Source organism: Excalfactoria chinensis, chromosome 22, assembly GCF_039878825.1.
Source record: "Excalfactoria chinensis isolate bCotChi1 chromosome 22, bCotChi1.hap2, whole genome shotgun sequence".
Classification (NCBI taxonomy): Eukaryota; Metazoa; Chordata; class Aves; order Galliformes; family Phasianidae; genus Excalfactoria; species Excalfactoria chinensis.
In genome coordinates, this window is record NC_092846.1 from 4,306,576 (window position 1) to 4,331,965 (window position 25,390).

Consider the following 25,390-nt stretch of genomic DNA (forward strand, 5'->3'; position numbering starts at 1 on the left):
CAAGGTATTCAAAATGCTGCACCGCTGCTTTAACTCCAATTTCTTTGTTTAAATAGAAGCCAAAAAAAACCGACCAACCAAAAAGCCTCAGCAGCCCCATTACCCATTGCAATAAGGCACCTTCCTAAGATCGTGCATTCTTCTGGATCAAATACTGGGAAATTTAGGCTGGATTTTCTGCTCTTCCCCCCCATCCAAGCTCAGGTCCCCTTCAGCAGGTTTTTTGCCTATAAAGACAAGGGAGTCTGTGCAGATGCGCTGTAGGCTGCAGCCTCCAACAGGGGAGATTTGGGGGTGACACCTGGGCAGGGATGGGCAGCTTTGCTGCAGGCCCTTTGGGGCAGTGCAGCTTTGATTCCTTTATCAGCACAGAGGGCTTCCTCCTGCTAATGCTCTGGAGCCACGAGGGACTGGCAAGGCTGTAAATATACAAGTGTCTGTGTTGTTTTACCAGAACAGTTGCTGCTGCTTTCAAGTCCTTTCCCCTCAATTCCTTGTGTACTTCAGCAGAGCATCTTCTATTGATTCTTTTTATTGACTCTGCTTGTGCAATCAATTAGCAGTTCTAAGCTGTAGCATAAATCTTGAATTTTAAATGGACAAATATTGTTTGCTCGGCGTGTTTTTAATGCTTTCTTGAACGAGTTGCACAGCAGGGATGTGTGCAGCGTGGTGTGTTTCTCGTGTGCTTACCTGCTGCTTTGGAGCCAAGGGCATCAGAGCGCTGGAGGTTCACCCAGCCATGCTGTGCTGCAGAGGGACAGCTGCCATTGCCACCTCGGTGTCACTGCTTATGAGTCTGTGCTTTTCCTTTGAATCACTGTCACCTTAAAAGCAAACAAACCAATGAAGTTAAAAACAAACAAAAACAGCTGTGAAGTGCGTGCAGTGTGTGCCTGCATTCAGCTTTGAGAGCACACAAGGCAACCAATGGCCTTTTTAGAAGAGAACAGATTCTGTGCTTGAATGGCTCCATGTATCCTTCACCCCTCTGCAAAGGAAGTGTGCCATCTTCCCACAGCCCAGCTATTATTCAGGTGTTTGTGTAGTAGTCTGCAATAAGGGAAGGATTAACTTCTGCCCCCAGCAGGTGTTGAAGTGCTGAGACGTGAAGGTTGGCACGGTTCTAATTTCAATGCGATCCCCGTTGCAGATGGAGTAAGGACCATCCCTGCATTTTTTTGCCTTGCACTGCCAAGCTCAATTTCAATCTTAACGCCACTGTTTCAATCTTGAATCCAGCAATGATGATGGAGGCATCTGATGTACTTCAGAACGAAGGAATATTAAATTCTATGGTGCTTGAAACGGTGCTGTGTGAATTGCTCTGATCTCAGGGAAGCGTTGGCTTGTTGAGCTGTGCTGGTGATGCTGTTGTGCCTGCGGGCTCCTGGAGGTGCAGCACTCCTTCCTGAAACATTGGATCCTGCTGCTTCAAAGCTGGCACTGAAACTTCCATGGCGTGTGTTGTTTTTTCTTTTGGAGGCAGGAACCAGAAATCTTCTCATGTAACATTTATGCCTCGTCTCAGGAAGGCAGAAAGTAGCAAAGACGATCTGCAAATTGACTTGCTGAGCTTGAAAACCAGCTGCGCTCCTACCTGAAGTGGGTTTCAGCAGGCAGATGTTGGTGCTTGGCTGATAAACTGGTGGTGTGGAATCCTGTTGTTGCAAGGGGTGAAGAGGCAGATTCAGTGCCTTCTTCTGCAGGGATAATCACGTTTGAAATACTACCCCCCAAATAGGAATATGTGTTTCCCTGAGAGATGGAGGATCTTTGTGGCTTGTGTAGCATGTAATTAATTGTGCCAGTATTGGCCTACTGGTGTTTTTTGTCTGAAAGTCTGTAGAATGAATGTGTGTTTTCCTTTCTAAGGCAGGCTGGAGGTGGGTCGTGCTGCTGGGTCACGTTCAGACAAATGGAGATGAAAGATGCCCTCTAGCTGAGCAGGTGTTACAGTCTGGGGAGCAGCTGTCTTGGGAATAGACTTGTCTGATGTCACCACATTCAGTGCAGGGACTGCCCTTTGCTCCTTCCCCTCCCGCTGTAAGGGCAAAGGTGGGAGACAAGTGCAGGAATCAGCAGGAGAGTTCCTGCCACGCTGATCAATACCTTCTCTCTGGTTCCTTTATGCTCCTGTCTTTGTACCTGCTTTCCTGTCTGTAAGATCCTTTTCTATATTTTGGTAGCCTTGTCTCCATTCCAGCCCTCGTGCATTGAAATAATCAAAGATGTAAAGAAATGCACGGTAGGAAAAGGATGAGAAATGAATGCGCTTGAGAAGCTGGAGCTCAGCAGTGCTTGGAGAGGAGTGCTGTAGCTCAGCTGCTCTGTCTTCATGAGTTGTCTGCATCCCTTCACCCATCTCTCAGTTTAGAAGTGCTGTTCTTATAAGAGATAAGTGTATTCTTAATGAGAAAGGAAAGCAGGAAGGAATCCCAGATGCAGAAGGAGTGGAGTGGTGAAGCACTGCTCTGCAGAGACCGATGGAAGTAGTGGTGCTGCGGCTCCCTTGTGGTTTAGAAAGCACAGTTATATCAGAATTGATTCTTGGACTCTGAGCTAAAAATCACTCGGCACACACACTCTGCTCTGGTGAATTATGTTTCTTGCTTATGTGGCAGGAAGGAATAAAACTGTGGTGATCTAATTCTGGGAGCACTGAAGTAGCAGCGGGTGGCATCTCCACGCTGATGGCAGGTCCCAGGGGAGAGGCTTGGCTGTGCTTGGGAGCACGTGAGCAGCCTGCAGACACACCTCGAGCACTGGACGTCCTCAATGAGCTGGCATTTATCCCATCTGTAGTGTGTCAGGGTATTGTATGGCTTCCCTATTGCATCTTGTGTGTCATATCCTGCACAGTTTCCCATACATAGGATCGAATCTTCTTCTGAGTTGGAAGGGACCTTTAGAGGCCATCTAGTCCACCTCCCCTGCAGTGAACAGGGACACCCACAGCTCCATCAGGTGCTCAGCCCTATCCTGCCTCACCTTGAATGTCTCCAGGGAGGAGGAGACCATCACCTCACTGAGACCCCCACCCTCACCCTGCTGCCTGCACTGCTTTTGATGCAGCCCTTGGCTTTCTGGGCTGTGAGGACACATTGCTGGCTCATGGCCATCCACCAGTACCCCCAGTTCCTTTTCAGCAGTGCTATAGAAGGAAACGGGGCTTAGTTTCATAGTCTAAATGGAGTCTTCAACTGAATCATCCAAGTCCTGCTATATTTTTATCTTGGCAGTTGGGTGTGCTGGAAGCACAACCCCAGCAGACCTGGAAGGAACAACCTTCACCTGGATGGGTTAATTGCAAATGAGGCAGGGTGGGACTCCTGCAGCTCTGAAAGGATGCTCTGAAATGTCTGTTTCTAAAAGTACTTTCAGGCATGTGGAGAGAAAAGTCTTGCCCAGATTGTTTGCTGAATTTAAGTAGAACTGATAGGTTTATGATTCTGGTAGGCGTCTGAGTAAAAATTCAGTGAGCCAGCTGAGAAGTTGAGAACATTTGCAAAGCTACATTTTAAGGGTATCAAATATGCATAATCTCATTAAAAGTGGTCTGTCTTCTTATAACTCCAACAGCTGCTTAGATTGTACCGTGCCCGAAATAATTGAATGGCTGTTCAAGAAGGCTTTTAGAAGATCATAGAACATATTTTAATGGTAGAAAACTCTGCAAATCTCTAATACAGCAGCAAGTCAAAATTCTCTAGTGTAGTCCCCATTTCTCCTTCTACACAGGAGCGGATATTGCCTAAGTTCTAAGCCTCCAGCAGTAAATGTGGCTTGAGAACTTGCCTGTAGGAGAAGGTTGTTGCAAAAGCAACAAGGGTTTGCACTTGGGTGTGTTTGTGAGTTCTGTGTCGACCTGGGCTGCAAGAGTGCATGAGCAAAAGAGGAGCAGCTCATTTGACCAATGCAGCTGTGCCCTGGAGGCTGTGGGGTTCATGTCCAGAGGCTGGGTTGGTGGTGCAGAGCTTTGTGTGCAGTGGTGTTGTGAGAGGGTACCTGCAGCTGTTGGTGTAACACATGGAGTTGGTGTTAGCAACCCCAGTGGGGCAGGTATCTAAAGAATACATGGGCTTCTTCAGATCTCAGCGCATTGCTGGAGCAGCTGTTGGTTAAACATGTGATCTGGAAGAGGTCACGGGCTAAGAATCTTTCTTTGCATGTATTTCTTCCTAGTATTTACAGGGGATCTTGTTCATGAGATATTAAAATGTGAACATACAGTAAACCGGTGATTTATGCTGATCTTCTTTGGCTTAAACCGCTCATCCTCTTAAAAGCATTTTCACTCTATTCTGTAGGAGAAGAGGGCTTTGCAAGTAGCTCTTTCACTTTTTGGAAAGGACCTTCTTTGGAGGTTCAAATCCTGGGTCAAAGTTTGAGGCATTTCTTGGGTATTCCCACCTGTGTTAAATTTGAGTTGTGAAGGGTTGGGTTTTTCTTCAAGTTGGTAATGAAAGGAAGTGTTTATGCTGTAAAGCCCCGAGCTCCTTGACTAAAGCATCAGAAATGCTGCTCTGTAACACATGTAAGGTTAACAGGCTTTTCTGAGCGATGTGCCAAACAAACTCCAGGCTGATGCTGGAGGTGGGGAAGCCATGAGTTGCTCTGATCTGAGTCAAATTAACGCTTGGCTTCCTTTATCTTCATGCCTGTGTTTTCTTTAGATCCCCCTCCTTAAATTGCTCTAAAAGCTCCTGTTGATGGAATTCAGGTTGCAAAAATGAAAGGACCTGCAGCAGAGAGGAGATGAGTACAAAGCCAGGAGATGTCACAGCTTGATTTCCTGAATAAACTGTTCTGTTTTAGCACTGATTTTGGTAACTACCCAGTCATTACCTTAAATAAAACAGAAACCAAGATACATAAGGCAGGGCATTGAGATTGGTGCTGATCTGATGCTAGGCTTTATACATTGCTGCTTGTTGGATTTTTGCAGTCAGATTTAACCATTGATTCATACCCATCAGCACTGCTTCTTAAAACTACAAACCACCCACCACGAGAATAGCAAAGAAACAACAGAAAGGATCTTATCAGAAAGTTTTCTCTTATCCTGAATATGGCATACAGAGAACATGCAAACCAGCCATCCAAAGGCTTTATTCTACTGCAGAAGACTTCAAAGGCGTGCTTTGCATTTGGGCCTTGTTCTGACTCACTGCTTATGCATTTCAGCACAGCAACGTCGTAATTTGCCTTCTCTGTTTGCAGCTGATGATGCTTGCGGAGGGACGCTGAGGGGACAGAGTGGAATTATCTCAAGCCCACACTTTCCTTTGGAGTATGGCAATAATGCAGACTGCACGTGGACTATTCTTGCTGAGCCTGGAGACACGATTGCTCTGGTGTTCATGGATTTTCAGCTGGAAGATGGATACGACGTTTTAGAGGTTGCTGGCACAGAGGGATCTTCACTCTGGTAGGTTTCTGGTTGTGTTTAATTATTGTCCTTATCATCTTATATGAGCAGCTGAATTTTCATGTGATGTTGAGGGTTTGTGTTGGGTGGTTCCCAATGAAGCCCAGATTTCATTGCTGCCTTCTGATGGGGCTCTTGATGCCTTTATTTGCTTGGTATACCTTATGGTCACCATTGTCTTCTTTAGACCTCTGCTGTAGGATGTCACAGTGTAGCTGTAGCAATCAAACCCAGGCAGAACAACTCAAACATTGCCACGCTCAGAACAACGTTTTTACTTGATTGTTTTCTGATTATTGCTAAATATGCTGCTGACAAGTTGACTTCACTGCTAATGAACCTCTGGCAAATGTTCCTGCAGATCAGTTTGTTCTTCAGCCACGCGGCTGTGCGTGGAATTTCAATACCCCTTGCATCCCATTAAGTTTGATTGAGCAATGCTTTCAGAAGCTCTGCTTTTATGTATAATAAATGCTGCGTGGATTCTTTTCCTCCCATATACAAGAGCTGCCCAGACAAAGTTGAGGGCTCGCAAAGGGCATTTGGCAATTTGCTTCCTATGTGCTCAGCCAGGGGGCTGCACTGCATTAGAGTCCCAAACCATGAGCAAAGGAGAGGAGGTCACCTTAGACCCAGCATCCTTGGATTGGAAAAACAAAGTGTTTTAGGTGTTGTTTGGGGTTATCCATGAGAAGTGAAGTTACCATTACTCACGTGCTTTCTCTCGCTGCCACAAATAATGTTTGTTTAGGTAATCTGTACTTGCCTGATAGCGTGGATCTGAATGTTCCAAATGTATTAATGAGAGGGAACCATTTACCATCCACCAATTGCTTACCGTTCCCGAGACCCCGTTGAAAATAAGATGTTGGGGAAGGAAAAACAAAACTGTTTTTATTAGCATGCATTAATATTTCAGGGCCCCTTTACATCTTAGTCGTTACGTACTGCAGGGAGGATCAGTCAGCTGCAGTGTGTGGTGAAGATGAATGTAAGTAGTTAAGAAACATTATTCAGCCTGGAGGTGTTGCCAGTGCAGCCTCCTGTCTTGTCGTATCAGAAACAAAACAATGCCTGTCAGAGTCAAATAATGAACAAACTACCCGTAAATACTCCGTGGTGGAAATTCAGAAGTGGCAACTGAGTCTTTGGAAATGAAACCCCTTAAGTTGCAGTGGTAGACACATAGAGGGCAGAAGAGTAAGCAGGATGACCACAAAATACACCTTGGGGCTTTGGGGCTCATCCTGCGTTCCTGCAATGCCGTGCAATGGGATCGTAGAATCATTAAGGCTCAAATCACCTCTAAGGTCACGAGTCCAACCATCAGCCCCAATAGCCAACACGCACCAACCGATTCAAAGGGACCCTGTTTGCTATTCTCAAAGTCAACCTTTCCAGTCCCAGAAGCGGAATTGCAGCGTGTCTTATTATAAATTTCATTTTTCAAGGCTGGCCTTCCCAGCTCAACAGCCCGATAATTAAATTCAGATGACTCATTTTTCCCCTTTTTTTTTTTTTTTTTAAATAATTTTTGCCCACAGGAAGAATAAATAGAGCTCATATCTCCTCTTTAAACATGGTGATACAATTCAGCTTGAAAACAGAGCTAAAAGCCCCTTTTCCCCCCCGTCTATGAAGACCTAGTTTTAATTATTGTTAATACAGCAGAAAGACTTGCAGCCAGATAAACCATTCAATGGAAGAGCCTCGCAGCTGAATATTTCATTTCTCCAGCATTCCGAATAGTTTTAATCCGGTCCTGAGATGTACACAAACAAACAGAACTGAGTTTCATGTAATTCACATCCATTTTTGAGCTCCGGAGCGATCTATGATGACAGCATTTGCAAGGGAGCGCACTCAGCACACAGAGCTGGCTTTGGCTCCCACTGGAACAGGAAGGGAAAGGAAAATGTGTGTGAAATGGCTTTTGAAATCCCTATTTAAATGTCAGTTACTTCTTGATCGGGATCTGGAAATAGATGGCCTTGTTTGACTGGCGTGGTTTAGTTTCTTTTTGTTCTGTTCAACAGTTCATAGCGCTTTTAATTAGAAACTCTACAAAAGCTTTGAAGCTGCCCTTGGTGGGAAACCTTACTGTAAACGGCTGCACCCCAATGCCTCCCATGTGCTGTGCTGGTGGGATGCGCAGCTCTCCCAGTTGGAGCAAGCATTGGGACAGCAGCTGGTGGGAAGGGGCAGGTTGGCTTTGCTCAGAGGTGCCCCCAGCAGCTGGAGCATATGAGGGGCCTTGTGTGGGGCAGCTTGGCTCACCTCTCTTGCTCAGAAGCCAGCGTGCATCACGTTCTGCACGAGGATCCCAGCTGCTGTTGGGTAAGATGTGTGTGTGCTGCAGGTCTCACTTTGCGGAGAGATTCACCACGTTGAGGGAATTGGATTTGAATGTCAAAATCTGCCTGCCAGAGCTGATAAGTCATGTTTTCCACTGCCTGCCCTTATCTACAGCTTCAAAGTGAAGGAGCAGAGACACCTCTGCAGCTGCTCTGCTGCTTCCACAGATCTTTGTTCCGGGGTTTCTTCGTGGACTTGTTTTGTAGCTGCTTTCATGTTTCCAGGTTGCGATAGAGAACGCGCGCTTTGTTTGCAGATGTCACCTGCTTCACAAAATAACGTTTGAAATGATCTTTGCCTTCTGGGTTTTCCTCCCTCGGGTCTCAGCAGCCGTGCTTCTCTTCTGAGAGCACAAACCCATCTGTGTTCCCCCTCTGCAGTTCTTGCTCTGAGGGGAGGTTGCAGCTGATGCGGGTCCCGTTTGGTGCCGAGTTCAGATTGCTCTCCTTGGAACTGATTTGGGGCATCCCATGGCAGCTTATCACATACTGTGATCAAATTGTGGCTCCGTTTGGTTTGTGTTGTGTGTTCATTCATTGAAGGTGGGGAAGAATCGCATTTTTCATGGTTTCCATAAGCTTAGGTTGTGGAGAAGTCAGTTATTTTCACACTGATAACTCTCAGGTTGTACCCATCTGTCCAACCTTTCCGCTTCCCCCTAGAAATATTTCAATGCAGTGAGGAAATTCTTGAATCATCTTCAGGATAGGTTGGTTTGGTGAAGGTAATGGTGTCCCTTAGCACGACAGAGGTCACCAACAGCCCGTGCTGTGAAACATGGCAGAAATTGCGCTAAAGATCCCAGAACAGCAGAGCTGCAGCGGTGGAGGTGGAAGAGCTATTCAAGTTTAAGCAGCATGAAGTGTGTTCTCAGAGCTGGTCCGTTGAATTTGTCAAGTTCTATATATTTATATCTTGACATATCTATAATGTATGTCTTGACAAATTCAATGGAGTACAGCAATATATACAAGTGTGGGGTGGTTTTTCTTTGCTGTAGCCACGCGGCTGTAATGTGATAGCAGCAGCAGAACCCCAGAGGCCTTTGGCCGTTGAATAACAACCTTTCACCTGAAACAGAGAAAATTGACTTCTGTTCCTGTTGGTTGCTTACTGCAGACCCGAGCTGCCTTAAAAGATAGATAAGGATGCCGTGGCAGGGATCGATAGTAGATGGAGGAGAAGCAGGGAGCAGGCAGGCTGTCCCAGCCCAGCGTGGGATGGAGAGCCCAGTGCTGGGGGCTGTGCGGGTGGAAATGTGACTGCTTTCTGCTGTGGGCCATAGGAGCCTCATGGGGGTTGTGTGGGTTTTCTTCCACCTTGGCATCTGTTTGTGTTTTGCATCCAGGGTTTCCCTCTGGGAGATGGTGCTGCTGACAGATCTTGGCAGCGCCGCGTCTCCCATCTCGCGCTGCTCGCTGTAAGCCTAGGAATATCAGTTATTAAAAGCAGGCACTTGGTACCAATATCTTGCCTCTTAATGGCTCTGATGCTTTCTGTGCTGAGATCTAATCCATCTTTGAGAGCCCGGATGGTGGACGGAAATAATGCGTTTGGGGTTCATGTGGCAAATGTGTTTTGCTTCATCCCTTCGGTGACATTTTGTTTTGTCATGGCGGGTCACGATCTCTTTAGCTCACACCGAGTTTGTTTTTGACAGACTTGGCTGCCGTACAACGTTGGGTGTTTGGATTCCTCCTCGCAGGGACCTCTTTGTAGCTGGATTTATGGCAGGGAGCAGGAAGGTGCCAGGACACCGGTAAATATGGGAGCATTAGTAATAGGCAAAACTCTGTCAGCAGCAAACGTCTGATGGCCACAGTTTTCCAAGCCTCTGGAGAACTGGAGCCGTTGTGGTTCTCCACCAATGTGTGGGTTTTTCTTCTTGAAGGCAATTGCTGCATGTACCAATTGAAAAAGGCAAATTGTGTTCCCTGCTGCTGCCTCTGGTGTAATCAATGCAAACAAGCTCACTTCCACAAAAAGCAGTTGAAGCTCCATTCATCAGGCTGTATTTTCCAATCTGCGCTCAGCTCGGTGCTGAGGGGAAGCCTGGAGCACCCAGGAGTGGGTTGTGATGTGGGTGCTGAGTGCTGTGTGCCTGCAGACTTAGACCTGAGTGCTCCATCAGCCATCAGGGTGCTCTGGGGTGAGGGCTGGGTGTGATGCTGCAGCTCTGGGGTGAGGGCTGGGTGTGATGCTGCAGCACGGGCAGCTGCCCATTTCTCCCCTTGCTTTCCCTTTTCCCTTCATTTTGTGCTTTCCAAATTAATTTTTGTAATCGTCCTTTAAATGATGGAGCGGTTCAAATGAGCTTTTAGTCAGAATTACCTGCATTAAAGATCTCTTAAAAAGAAAGGCATAAAAGTAATTAATTGCTTCAATTATAATAATGTGCCTTAGCTTGTGGTTTTCTGTTAGGAAAACGTGCTTTTGATAAGTCAGCTCTTCTTGAAAGGGGAAAAACTACAGGTGCTTCAGGCTGGAAGTTGGCACCAAGGAGCTCTGAGATGAGGCTGTAGCAGCTCATATGAATGGCATCAGCCCCACAGCTGTGACCCAAATGCCCATCTGGGATGGGGCTGCTTGGAGCAGGTGTTGCCCAGTCCTGGGTGCTGTGCATGCTTAAAACCAATCCTGTCCTGTGTGTGTCTGCATCATCACCTTTTGTTCTCTAAGGTGAGAGCAGTTAAGCAGGAGGATCTTTGTTTTCCTCTGCTCCCCAGGGAACAAAAAATGACCTTCAGAAATAGGAAGATCTCAGCCAAATATTAGAGGTCAGTGTCAATGTCATTGATATTTTCTGTTCCTAAGCCTTGTAAGGAGCCATGGACTTCATGAAATTCATCTAACGGGGTTTTTGTGCAGAGAATGAAACACTCATTAAACTGCGCAACCCTGGAAATATGTACAAAACAGAGCTTGCAATTAAACTTCATTTTGAAGCAAGTTAACAGAAGTTTTGTTAATGTTTAACATCTTTATGGGTGTCATTCCTCATAAATTTCAACTAATTAAGTCCAAAGGGACAAAATAATGTATTCCGAATGCGCCGTGATGCCAGGCTGAGCTTTGCTTTTGGCACTTTTCCTTCTCGTGCAAGATCTGATTCTAAGAAGTTGCCAGAAAAAAAACAGAAGTAACCATTTTAATTCTTATGCCAAATTATTGGGGAAGCCTCGATGTTTGCTTATCTCCCTGCATTCGGGCTGTTTGCTGCTAAGGAGATTGCACTACGTGATGGCAAATGTACTTGGGCGCATCAGGTGGTGATTTATGGAGTGCATTTAACATTCCCTTAACCAGCAGTTGTGGGTCTCCTGAACAGTAATCTGATGAGGATTTTATTTCTCCAGTGGAAGAGGAATTGGTATTTGAAGCATGTTGCTCGTATGCTGTTTTACTTTATGCATCACCCCCTAGAGAACTGCAAGCCTCACCTATCTGTCTGCCTGATTGAACGTAACCTGTCATGCCTTCATGTGAGGTTGCAAAGAGCCGGAGCGGGTGTTTATTTTATCCATCTGAAAGATGAATTCTGGGAGGAAACAAAATCGGGCCTGTCAAACTGCTGCTCTAATTGCACTTCTAATAACTTCGCACCTGGCTTTTGTTGGTAGCCATTATCGAATCAAAGAAGCAGATGGGTTTGCAGTTCAGTGGGAGTGGGGAGCTGCTGAGGATGTGTTCATTATCTTCACTCGAATTTGAATGAAGATGCCTCTCACCAAGAAGTGCGAGGTCAACAGGCATTATCTGCGCTGAATGCGTTACCTTGTTGGACGGGGAGGGAAATAGAGGAGCACTTAATTAAGCCAAATTAGCTATAGCGTCCTCGAAGCGGGGCTGCACCGCGCTGGATGTTGCAGGGGGCACGCAGAGGACGAGTTTGTTACTGCAGCGATTTGTGATGTAAATCAGAGCTAACAAGGGTGGCAGGATGCGCTGCCTCTCAGATCTGTGCAGATGGAGAAGTGATCTGTAATGCTCAATCTGTGCTTTGTTGCAAGATGGACTTAAAAGAAGCAAGCTGTTGCTCTCTTCACCGCAGATAATGCTGGTAGCGTCTGAGTAACTTGGTGCCTTTTCGTCACATTAAAATCAAGCTGTGAATAAAAGCAAGTTATTGATTCTCTAAAACAGAGAGATTCTTTACCAGCCAGTTAATGAGCAAAGAACACTTCCAGGTTCTGATTTCTCTGAGCGTTTAAGTTGTAAGATCTCAATTAACTCACAACGGGGCTCTTCCTACAGGGCTGTGCAGTGTGTTAGTCTGGAAGCTGCAGCAAATGGATCACTGCAACTGCCAGAGGATCTGCAGTGCCAGGCTGGGGGTGCACCCAGTGCAGCTGTGACCTCTGGGAGCATCGCTCCTGGTGTCTGTGTTGCAGGCAGCAATGCATTACTGCAAGGAGCATCTATTCAATAGATGTGCTGTTCAGAATGATTCCAGTACTTCCCCTGCTGTTGCTGGACTAGGAGAGCTTTTGGACTGTCTCCTTCTTGTATGGAAAGAAGCTGCTTCAGTGAGGAGAGTGGAGGCTAAATGAAGGAGACAGGGTGAAGTGCTGTTGTTCCCATTGAACAAGAGGCAATAATCTGCAGCCATAGGCTTCTCCTGATGTCAACAGGAGCATGAGGTCACTTTACTGATGGCAGGTGCATGCTTTTGTGCTCAGACAGTTTTTGTTCCTGGGGAAATATGTAAAAGTTGAGCTTGTGGCTGGGTGTGCTTTTATGCAGGCTCTGAAGCCTGACCTGGGTGCATGACGTGTCTGTGATCCAACGTGGATGAGTGCAGCCGTGGTGGCAGATGTGCGTTTGTGCCCCAAATCAGAGCACAGCAAAGTGGATTTCTGAAGGCTTTGGATAAAGTTGGAATACTTCTTGCTGTGCTTTTCTGCTCTGAACCTCCACCCCTTAGAAGCCCCTGTGTCAGGGTGGGAGGGAGAGCAAGCCCTGTCCCTGCCAGCTCTCCTGATGAATCCATTTAGCTGGCTTGGAGGCAATGTAGTCCAGCTAATCTTCTCTTGCAGAATTTACAAGGTATTCTTTACTCATCTTTCCCCTTAGCAGTGACAACACAGGCAGCATTAAGCTCTATAAAAATGATATTACCAGATCCATTATAATGTCATTATCATTAGTTTTGAGTACATGAAAAGTATGTGAAACAGCTTTCGTGCAATGGCTTGCTGTGAGCCTGTATCGTTCTGATACCAAAAAACCCAGAGGCTTCAGTTGAAGGTTTTGTTGTGTGCTTTTGCTATGCTCTGCAAAGCAGAGGGAAGAGGATCCCACCCAAGATAAGTTTCCCTCCTAACAGCCATGGTAATCATTACCCTCCTTTCTCCATCAGTTATCCACTTGATCTTCACACATCATAGTAGCTTCCTTGCTACTACTGCAAGGCATCTCCAGACGTGTTATTTGTCTCTGGTAGTGCTCAGCTCTAACACCTATTTCCATCTATATTCTATGGGACAATAGTGTGAAAACAGATACTGATGGGCAAATGCTACCACCCTCACGTGCACTGCTCTCCTGCTGCAGGCAGCTGGAATTGCCTTGCATGCTCTGAGCTGGCAGGCAGAGGTGTCCTTCAGCTGTCTATTGCAGCTGATAGAAGGAGCCATCCTGGGAGTTGAGCAGAGTGTGTGTTTGCAAAGAGGTGTATGTTTTGAGGCAGCACTGCAGGTATTTGGAGACATTACTCACCAGCAGGTTGTGATGTGCTAAATCGAGCGGAGCCTGTGTGCCAACTTCCCAGGTCATGGTTTTACCTGAGTGCCTCCTGTTTAAGAAGCACACAAGTTGAGGGATGGGAGACAAAAGGTTTCCCATGAAGTATAATTGGATGGATGATATCTTGGGCCTTTTTTGATGCATCTGTTTTAACCACTTCATAGTTGTGACGTGCCAAAAATAGCTGCACAGTCTGGTGTGGCCATCGCTAGTGCAGCTGGGAATAGATTTTAATTGATGGATCCTGTCAAGCTGTTAGCAGCCGTGCAGTCATGAGAACCATTAAAGTGATATTTCTTGTCCCTGCTATCACGTCGCAGCGCAGCATTATTTTTTACTTGCTATGTCAACCTTTGCACTGATAGCTGCCTGGAGTTGTGTCCTGGGGTTTTGAGTTTCTTAGCAGTGGGAGCTTCTGACCTCTGACTTCAGCTCCAGCATCTATATGTGTGGAGTAAAGAGCAAGGACATCTTTGGAGCATCATTGGCTTTGTGTCTGTTTGAGGTAAAGCACTTCCCTTGGTGCACAGGGAGTGAGAGGGGACAGCATTTGACTGCAGCACTCTGATGCGCTGTGTTCAGGCTCACTCCAGCCTGGGATGTGTGGAAATATTTTGGGGGCTCTCTGCTTCCATGCACTGCCTTGTTGTTTCATTGTGTGCCTGCAGTGCTTTAGGTGGGAAAACTGCCATTGGAACTTCATCTGGAGCTGAGAGTGGCTAAACCTCATCAAATTCTAACCTAGAAGGGATTTTAAGCTCAGAAAAAAATGGCATGTGGAAGAAGACAACAGCAGCTTCATACACATGATTGCAGTTAAGAGGGAATGCTTTCCCTACTTTCCTGCTGTTCTTTCGTCTTCCAAAAGAGAAAAGAAAGAAGTTGGTAGTCAGGGAGCAGAGGGACAGGGAGGCTGTGCTTGTGGGCGAGACAGGCTGGCAGAATGCTGGAGCTGAGACAGCAAGCAGAGACTTTGGATGCTGGAAAGCAATTGACCTCCTCTCCAAAGTGCAGCCTTTGCAAAGATGCCATTACGAGCCAGATAACCAGCAAGCATTGCTTGGGCAAGAGGTTATCTTGCTTTAGCTGCTAAATAGGATAGGCTGTCAGCCTTTCTATAGTGGATGTGGTCTTTGGATTGAGTTTAGGCTTCTCTTTGGTTGAGCCAAAGGAGAGAACATGAAACAGAGTTGCTTAAAGAAGAGAGAAGGCAGAGGAGACTCATTGCTATTTTCACTGTGGATAAGCAGGAAACATCCATCTCTAGGCTTCACAAACCCTCCCTTTGCCATCACTATGGAGCCAGCTATATTAACTCTGAATTATTGCCCTGTCCAAAAAAGCAGCGGTTATCTACCGTTTGCAGTTATTTTTACTGAGGCTTATGATGAACAGCACTAGAAGTTTGCAAGGAGCTGCAGCTGCACCAGCAATGAGGTGGGATTGTGGCAGGTCGTGGCCTTATCAGCAACGTGGGCCATTGCAGACTTCATTTCCAAACTTCTGCTCATTTATTCCTTTAGTAAGCTCCTTTCTTGGCTGTTCCGAGCTGCTGCCCTCACCTATGCTCTTCTCTTCTTATTTTTGCCTCCTCAGCCTTGCAGCCTCCTTCTTGTACTTCTCTTTGACCCTTTCCGGCTGATTCTGCCATTGTTCCCCTAACTTGATGGCGGTTTTTGCTGCTGTCCAGTGTGGATTCATTCTCTGGAGGTAGGGACGATGCTCTTCCATGTAGAGGAAGAAGGCAGAAAGCGGCTTCCTCCTTGACCTTAAGGCACCCATTCTTCTTTGCCGGGCCCTCACTCTCCGTAGAGAATTTGGCTTGCCTCTAGCCTTCTCTTTCTTCCTCCTGGGCATGTCTGTCCACCTCTCCTTGCTCTCCACGCCAGCAGCAGAAGTCAAGCTGTTCTTGCTCTTCTTCCTGACGGACACGTAGAAGACCAGGCGACGAGGGCAGTGCGGCCGGGCCATGCTCTGCTCACGGCCCCATCATGGCAGCAGGTCTTGTGCCATTGTGACTCACGGAGTCACTCCTCTGCTTCCTTCAACCCTATTGGCTGTGGATTGTGATGATGTCGTGGTGACGATGACATGGTGGAGGTGACATCACGATCATGATGCAGTGCTGGCTGCCCAGCAATGTGTGCCCTATCCAAGGAGATAAGTGGATGCCTCTCATTTTTTTTGCCGTGATGAAATGCCGAGCTGCTGCTTGCTGCTGAGAGGTGGCAGCTCATAATGTGAGAACGGTTTAGTAGCAGCCCTAAAAATAATTGTATGTGACAGCTGGTTCTTGGTTCCTGTCAGGATAACTACTATAATTTAAATCTGCAGCTCTTGGGCTACGCGTCTAATTTATTTGGGTGGACTTTTCATTAATTTGAAAGGTTCCGAGGGCGTAAAAGCCATCATTAATTACCTTTTAGTAAATGAAAATGTAATAAGGTTCTGCAGGTTTGTGTGGGAACAGAAGAAATCTCCCCTTAGTTTTGTTTACTTGTTTTCTAAAGGTTACGTCTGTTGTTCCTGGGGAGCAGGAAGCTTTCCTGCACCTCTCAGAGCTCTTGTGCCCAAGAACAGGCGTGCAAATAAATGCATGCAAATAAAGCATGTTGCAATGCTGAGCATTCATTGTAGGTATGGGGTGTCTTAGTGAGGCTCCCAGTGGTGTTAAACGTTCATGCAGAGCAGGAACACTGTGTAAGTGTTACATGATGGAGCAGATGCTGGTTCTGTGGATCGTGCCCTTCTGAAAGGCAGCCAATGGGGAATGGAGACCTGGAAGCAGGGAGCATCCCTGTCTCACTGCTGAGCTTTTTGTTGCATGATTCTCTTGTAGCAAATAGGGCTTTCTGTAATAGCTGTGTTGCTTAATGATGTCAGAGCAAGGGTCAGATGACCTAATTGTGAAGTAATTATGCCAAGCTTGGGGTCAGATGATGTCATAGAGGCTACATAGAAGCTTGTGGTAAAACCCCACTTCCAGTTCAGATGTTCTTACCATCAAACCTAGGCAGAACACTCGACTGTGGGGTTGCTTCAGTGCTTCCCTGTTCCCTTTTGTGTTTGTTCTCCCTTGTTTGCAAGTGACCCCACACAAGTAAATAAAACTGGGACCTGTTTGCAGTGCCACAGGGCCTCTCTCCTTTCATGTCGGGGCTTTTTTGCTTACTGTGAGCAGAGCGAGTGATTTGCATTCCACTTATCTATCTGCTTTCCCTTCCGTTGTTTCTTTTGGTCTCAAAAGAGAAACCTGCATTTGTGATTATTCTGGGGCAATGATATAATTCCATTACAGCATTTAGAGGTCTCTTCAGCAGGTGCTTTATTATCTCAATAATTCAGCCTGAGAGACTTTCCAGATTTCCCCAATTCCCAGAGTTCAGGAGCTACAAATAAAACCCTTTCGCTCCTTCCCTGCTTTGGTTTATTTAGCCTCATTTATCTGTGCTCTTCCCCAGGAATCGCATTTAAATGTGCAATTGACAATATTCAGTAACATTGACTTAAGGAGCGCGTGGTGTTAAAATGCACACGAGACTGCCTGCGTCCCACTTGGTTTGGGTCTACAATTCGCTTTGAATTGAGGCCATTAATCTGAAGTCAGTTGAATGTTTGCTCATGTCCCTGAATTACCTCCATAATTCATCACAATAGGCCAGCTCTGGTCACATAAATCCTGGGCTCAGAGTGCTGGAATGGACACGGGTCAGAGCCAGAGTGGGGGCTCAGCCCCCCCAGTGCTGTCCCTCCCATTGCAGAGCACTGCAGCAGGGCTTGGTGTGGAGGTGATGCTGTGTTTCTCTTGCCCCTATGCTAAGGAGGACACTTTGTGCTCTTCCCAGTGCCTCTGGAGAGGCTGCAGTGAGGAATGGCTGCAAGGATGCTGCTCCCCATCCACCACTGCCATGCACAAGTCAGGAACATCACAATAATGCAGAGAAAAGAGTTATCTGATATGAGTTCATAGGGAGCTGTAGCTTAAAAATGACTGTCTCTTCCTGATAACGTGGTGAGGTGCATTGAGTTTGCTGTGTGTTTCGCTAAGGGAAATTCAAGCACGGAATGGATGAGACATTCCATGCTGTAATACACTTCCAGTCTTTATTTTCATCTGACAGTGGTTGCTGAAGAGCTCTGCCCTATCTCTTGTAGCAGCCTGACTTCTTCCTGCAGGATGAGTTTCCTTCTGGGCCCTGGGATGTGGCAGCTTCTTTGTGTCTGAGCAGTGCTTGGCTGGTCAGCAGTTGAGATGCAAGGCAGTGCTGATCTTATAGGCAGAATTCCTTCATGTATTGCTAAAGTTATGAATACTGTTTCTGTTAGCTTACAATTCCCACCTACTTTGCAAGAATATGCTTTAAGCCTTCAAATAATACTGTATTCCTTACCGTCATAGTCCAATTGTCATGCTTGTATTGACGTGTAGGTGTTCTGTTAGTCCAATCTGCTCGTCAAAAAGGAATATTTCAGCTTTACTTTGCTCAGCTTTAGTAGTTAGTGCAGCAGTTAGAAATGCATCTGAGGCTGCAGATACCTAACTGTGAAGAAGAGACGTTGCCATCAGTCCTGGCAGAAGAAAACCTGTGTTGTGGACCTGCTCAGAGTCCCTATGAGAAGCAGAAGCTTATACATAACACGTCATAATGTTCCTCTAATACTTGGCATTTCATTGAAGAATAAAGGCAGCAATGACAGAACACTCAATGGCTTTGGCCACCAAAGTGTCTCACCCATGCAAGACCCAACCTCTGTGCTATTCATTAATGAGTGTTGGACAGAGGGGGGAACCCTTGGCTTTCCACCTGTGGCTGCAGCACATCAGAGCTCATTGCTGGGAGCTGCTCCCTTATCAGCACCCATCTTTTTGCTGTCTCTTATCTGTCAGTTTGACAGACCAGCTTTGGGGGTGGGTTATTTTTTTTTTTTACTATTTCTTTAAAAAATCGAAGTGAAAAGCAGCCCCTTGACAGGAGCACAAAAAAAAAAGCAGGAAGATGAGAAAAAACGTCACCGCTCGTAATGATGTTAATTACCAGGTAAATGAATGTTGACGTTTGTGAGTTTGCTTGGGAAGATCAGCCGTGGTGAGGATCTGTGTGGGGTGTGATGTGGAGTGGGGTGACGTTGTGTAATGTCTGAGCGCCTACATTTATAGCAGAGCAGGGGGAAGTAAAAGGTTCAGCGTCTTTGTCAGCTCTCGTAATTATACAGCGTGAATCTAAAGATACTTTTAAAAGCCTCCTCTCCTGCAGCCTTTCTTCGTCTGATTTGTGACTGCAGGAAAAAGGACTCGAGGTGGTAAATACCTTAAAAGCCACCGGGTTAATAGAAGCAATGCGTTCCCTTTTGTGATCTGATGTTTTGGTGAATGTTTTGCATTTGCGAGAGGTTCAGGTGGTCTGAGCTGCATGAAGTGAAGGTCGAGGGTTTGATTTTATTGAGGTGTACACGTGTGTCCTTGTAGCAATACTGTAGTGTTATGGGTTGATAAGGACCCCAATGCTCACCCAATTCCAACCAACATCCAGCCTGGCCTTGAATGCCTGCAGGGATGGGGCATCCACAGCCTCCTTGGGCAACCTGTTCCAGTGCGTCACCACCACGTCCTCCACCTGAGTCTGTATACGAGCCCACTTTACCCCCTTTCCATCCCTGTAGGTGTGTGCTTCCAACTTTCCCCCCTTCTCTCTTCTTTCCCTGTTACTATTCTGACTGCAGGGTGAGGTCAATGGGAGCAATGTGGTCCCTCGTTCAGCTGCCATGTCATGAAGTATTTATTTTCTCCATCATTCACACTGTGTTGCCTTTTTATTTCTGCTCCTTTTTAATATGAGTAGTTACTCGTGTTTTCCACTTTAATGCAATTACACCATACTTTGCCTTTCCTCTCGTGCAGGTAGCTGACAAGCTCGTTCAGCCATTACGTGGCATTAAATGAAGTAATTGCAATATGAAGGTTTTTTTATGACACGGAAGAAAGAAATACTATTAAAGAGTCACTGCGTGAGGCTGCCTAGAGAATGAATGGGCTCTGGGCTGAAAGCTTGGTTAGGGGCTGATGGTTGGGTGGGCACTGGGGACAGCTCTGCTATGGCCATATCGCCCTATTCTGTGCCATGACCTGGAGCACAACACGAAGTGCAGCTCTGTAATAGCACAATGCTTTTCGCAGGACAGCACAGCTCTACCGTGTGTTCTGTATGTTAAATGCCTTCTGAAATGTGTTGCTTTGCTCCTACACAGCTTGCTGCAATCCGTTTTTGTGACCTTGGCTCATCCCTGTCCTCCTTTGCTTGTTGTTTAGGGACATAACAGGTTGTGCCACCGCAGTTTCATGGCTCATAGCCACGGGGGTCTGTCCTGAGGGACGGATTGGATATAACAGGAATTGTTTGCATTATGGAGATTTTGATGATATTTTTTGCAATGTTTTCTTAAATGCAGCCAATTTAACATTTCAGATGGCTTCTGCAGGCATCACATTAAAAGGGCTGTGATTGTTTTCCAGCACTATGGTTTGCATGATAAAGGGAACCACCGGCTTAGTCGCAGGTGTTTCCCAAAGTCCATCAAGTCCTTTTGTCTTCAAAACCTGCTCATGCCTTTGATTACTGTGGAGTGATTAATGCTGCAAGAGCAATACTCAGACCTTCCATCCCCTTGTTGAAGATGAAACCATGATGTCTTTGGAGAGAACACAGTAAGGATAAGAAGTTTGCTCTTCCTTCAGGTGCACGTTGCATGTGAAGGCTGCAGGTTGGGAAGTCCTGAGCACAAAGGCCCCAGAGAGCAGAGAAGTGGTGAGCAATGGAATCCTTAACAGAGGATAGTGATAGTGAATATACACGATCTCACAAGCACCTCTTCAGAATCTGCCCTGTGACAGGAAGAGCCAAAGCCATTAATGATGGCTTGGGATGGAAGGTGTTGGGGTGAGCATAGGGGGGAAAGAAGCCTTATTTTTTCCATAGCTTTGCTGTCTGGGCGCTGCTGAAGATGCTTCCTTGTCTCCACTGCCATATTACAATAAGGCTCAAGCATCAGCTTATCAGGGAACGCAATATCAAATCTTCCGGCGTGATTTAAGCAGGTAGCTCTTCTTCTTTCTAAAGAGGCAACAAGGACAATGAAGTATTCAGTGCAAAAATGAGAATCTGGCTTAACAATTCATTGCTGTAAGTGCTATACTGCTCCTCTCACAGGGCTTTGGTATCCTGGCAGAATAAGTATTTATTACTGTGTGGGTCCCACATTAAATAGTAGAGTGTAAAATGACAATGTCAAACCGAGTTAAGAATCTGCTTCATTATGAGAGATTTCCCTGCAATAATCCTATATATTATACTTCTGTAGTCACTGCTGAAATTACCACGGGGACCACTCTGTACAAACAACCACTTCTTCAACATCATCATTACCGAATCTTCGCTCCCTCATAAAAGCTCCTCCCGGTGATCCCACAGATCATCTCTTTGGTTGCTGTTTATTTATTAGCCCTGCCTGAGCACTGTGGCTGTTCTCCCAGCCCTGATCAGTCCTGCACCTGGAAGGAGTTTGGGGCAGGAATGTTGTATGTGTGACCTGAGATACGGGAGGACATAGAGGTCGGTGTGTGCGTATGGGGCCGTTCCAGGAGGAGCTCTTATCCCAGCTGCACAAATACACAGCATTGTCAGCTGTAGCTCATGGGTGCACCCTTAGCATTGCTTATTCAGTGGAGTTGTATCTCAGGTCTGGATGTTGTTGCAAAGGAGATCCCATCCTGGGGTTGGACTTCCAGCAAGAGTCCCTGGTTTGGCATTCGGTCTCCAGCTGCTGGCATGTGGAGCTGGTGATGCTCAGTGCTGGGAACTGCTGAGAGCGCTGCACCAGCTCAGCAGCATCTGCACTTGATGCTCTCTGCATAGAGATACACGAAGGTTTAAGGAATGTAGAGCAGTGCTGAGGCTGGAATTTAGGGACAACGTGGCTTCTGTGGATTTGGCTGGAAGCCACCGTGCAGCTTTTCTTCAGTTTTGGGCTTCGTGCTAAATTAATATCTAGAGTAAATAAGCAGATGGTTCCACTGAGCCCTTTTCAACAGAAATTCATGTCTCACTGTCACTGTGCTGCAGTTGGAAGTTTCCTGGTAAACAGTCTTGACCGTGATAGCTCAGAACTCTTCTGTCTGCTGAAGGATTCAGAAGTGTCCCCTCTATGTCTGCACCCAGGGGTACAGCTCTGGTTGTCCCTGCTCCATTTGGGAGGTGACTGCAGCTCGTTTTTGTGGCTGTAGGAACTGAACACACTGCAATCAGTGTTGGCTGTCCCTTGGCTTGGGGGGCATTGCCATCGTCCCAAGTTCACATGCACTTGAAAATGTGTGGGAATACAAGAAAAGCTGTTCAGAGCAGCAGCTGTGGAGCAAGATAAACAGCATGAGAACCAAGGCCACCTCTGAGTCCGTGCCTCAAACACTGCAAAAATGGTCAAAACAGCACAGGAATAAATGCAAACTTCAGCTGCCTCAGGCTTAGCAGGAGGGCAGCAGGATGTGGGGCTGCCCTCGGCCTGCAGCAAGGTACCACACATCACTTGGTGATGGCTGGAGCAGCCCTGTATCTCCATGTGCTGCACAGCCCATCAGCTCCCTGCTGCTTTACGGGGCCGTGGCAGCACCGTGCCTGTGAAGATGGATTTTCTGCATGTGGTGTATTTCTGTCATTATTTATTATCAGCATTGAGTTGCAGTGCTACATAGAAACTCCAGTCACATTCAGATCCTACAGTGCTAAATACTCTCTGCCTCGGAGAACTTGCAATTTGTGATGGCTTTCTTCATCCTGAGGCTGCTTTGCATTTTGTTGTAATTCCTACAGCCATGACTGCTGTAATTCTCGCGTGTCTTCGTTGAGCTGTCAGCTCTCTGAGCCCCAGATTGCAAATCATAGAATCATAGAATTACTCAGGTTGGAAAAGACCTTGAAGATCATCAAGTCCAACCGCAGCCTAACCAGTAGCCTATCTCTTAAAAAACAACCACAAAACAATACCACAACAACAAACCTCTGCTAAATCATATCCCTGAGTACCACATCCAAGCGGCTCTTAAACACATCCAGGGATGGCGATTCAACCACCTCCTTGGGGAGCCCATTCCAGTACCTAACCACCCTTTCTGTAAAGAAGTTCTTTCTAATATCCAACCTAAACTTGACCTTGGCGCAACTTGAGGCCATTTCCCCTCGTCCTGTCACAAGTCAGTAGTGAGAAGAGACCTGCCCCACTCTCACTGTAAGAACCTTTCAGGTACTGGAAGACAGCAATAAGGTCTCCCCTCAGCCTCCTCTTCCTCAGACTAAACAGCCCCAGCTTCCTTAGTCTCTCCTCATAGGGCTGATTCTCCAAGCCCTTAACAAGCCTCGTTGCCCTTCTCTGGACCTGCTCCAGTACCTCCATGTCCTTCTTGTGCTGAGGTGCCCAAAACTGGACACAGTACTCGAGGTGAGGCCTCACCAATGCCGAGTACAGGGGCAGGATGACTTCCTTAGTCCTGCTCACCACACCATTCCTGATACAAGCCAGGATGCCATTGGCCTAGAGGAGCCTCTGTAGAAACTACAGAACCTGAACCAGGTGGCAGCTCCTGTCTGGGCCAGGCATGGAGGGGCTCCAGCCCTGACTCTGGTTGTAACTGATGCTTGGCATCTTCCATTCTTAATGGGACACTGGAAGGCAGCATCAGCTCTGTGAGCTCTATGAGTTTAGACGTGCAGGTGCCTCAACCTGGTCAAGCAGCAGCTCCCAAATGGAACAACCTGAGCAGGCTGAGATGTGAGTTTCATTGGGTTTCTGGGGCTCAGCCTCTGGAATTCTGTGGGCTGACTGTTGTGCCAACACAGCCCATGGCTTTCCAGCCTCATCTGTTAAAGCAGAGTCCACGTTTAATGGAACTTAAGAGCGTCGTTAGTCTGACAGAGACATGAGCGTATCTATGCACGCAGTGATGGAAATGGCTGCTATTTATCAAGTAATAAACATAGTGTCTCTTGCTATCAACGCATCTAACTCTGCCTGCACAGAGAAAAACAATCTCCGTGACACTGATAATAAGGCAGAAGGGGTTTATAGGAAATTGTAATAAAGCTGTAGCAGATTTCTTTGGGGGATTTGCAGTGCGGCATTAGTAAGCTTCGATCGCATTAGCTGTTCTTCTGTTGTGTTGAATTAGTGTTTGTTGTCTCCTGAATAGAATAAATATAATCACGTTTGCTACCTGTCTGTTGGTGTGACAGCAGCTGAGTCCTGGTTCTGTGCAGGATGGTGGGAGGTGCTCCATGGAACAGTGTGGCTCCAGCAGCAGCTCCTGCTCAGTGCTGTGTCCTTGCAGTCCTGCTCTGAGCCAAAAAGCCACGCTCTGGTTCTGCATTTGGCTTCTATTCTCTCAAATCAGTTTACGGCTGCATTAAGGGCCCTTTGCTTTAGGGGAATGAGCCATTCTCTGCCTACCTGCATGAAGTCCCCACGCTCTCCCTGTTGGCTGTAACGTGGCTTTAGTATGGTGACCACTGAGACGTTTTCTCATGGCCAGATGGAGCACCTTGTGGTTACCTTTGTGCACCATCTGCATTTTGCTCCTTGCTGCCGTGAGTGGCATGTCAAATTGTGCCTTCAGCTTGAATTTTATTCCAGAGATGCACATCTCCATTTGATTAATGCCTTGAAAACCATGTACCTGTGAGATAAGCCACGTGCTTGTGTGTATCTTAACGCCTACTTACATATGCATGTGTGTATATATATGTATGCAATACCGCCTGTGTTAAAGTAAGAACCCAATTAGCAGTAGGTGGGTGTGTGCATAAGCACTGCTCAGCTTAATAAGAACTCCCCAGAGACCACTGTATCCGTTGGATTGCTCCACCTCAGCAATGCGTACAGACTAATGAATTCCTTCATGAAGTGCCCATCATTAATCCAGAATAAGGATCCAAGAGAATTCAGACTAATGAGACTGCAATGATTCCGAAACGTTTCATGGGTTAAAGAAAACAGCAGAGAAATGAGGTTGTCGGGTCCTGAGCGTGGTGTCAATTTGCTTGGCTCTGTTGTCTGCAGCGGAGCCACGTCACCTTGGATCATCCAGGCCTTTGGTTTCTGCTCTCTTAAGGATGAGCTGGGGAAATGTCACTTAAGAATTGAGGAATTAAGGCTTTCGGTGTCAAGGCTCCTGCAAAATAAAAGTAGTATCGATTTGTTTTTAGCCAGGCAAATTTATCTGGGAGCAGGCAGTAATTAAAGTCCATGTCGATGAGTGGAGTTTTGCTGCTGCGTGGAAACGCTTTCATCTTTTGATGGAATGCAAAAGGAAAAGAAAAAAAGAAGGAGAAAAGAGGAAGTGAGAGGAGTGATGAACTCATTGGGTTGCAGACCCGGGAGCAGCGTGGGCAGGTAGCACAGCTGCTGGAAGGCAATGGGAGCAATGTGGTGCTCTTGGAGCCAGAGCTGAATCCTGGCATGCAAGGTGAGTGCAGCTCCACTGGGAGGAGGCAGCAGTGGAGCATCTGAGGTCAGGCTGCACTGCCTGGTTATGGGGAGGGGAGTTCAGCACAGAGCTGCATCCAGGGACTGAGAATCAGAGGCTCATCCTCATCAGGAGAGTGCTGTCATTGAGATGCAGCTGTGTTCTTTCCATCCCCGGCAGCATTTAGTGAGGAACAATAACTTAATCTAATTATTCATTTTCCATATAAAAGTCCATTGTGCTGGGATGTCTCTTGTCACCAAAAAATGAGGTGTAGAGGTGCTTAAGTATACTTTGTTTAAGAGACCTGACGTGCTAAATAAGATGCTCTAAATTGATGGTACTTAATTCAG

At 46.6% G+C, this 25,390-nt stretch overlaps 1 protein-coding gene across 1 annotated transcript in view; it reads left to right on the forward strand.

The window, feature by feature from the left end:
- Nucleotides 1-25,390, forward strand: part of CSMD2 (CUB and Sushi multiple domains 2) — a 191,898-nt gene that overhangs the window by 41,709 nt on the left and 124,799 nt on the right. Inside the window, exon 6 of the mRNA XM_072355231.1 lies at nucleotides 5,224-5,431. Within this exon, the coding sequence (XP_072211332.1) occupies nucleotides 5,224-5,431 (208 nt within the window). The remainder of the gene's footprint in view (nucleotides 1-5,223; nucleotides 5,432-25,390) is intronic.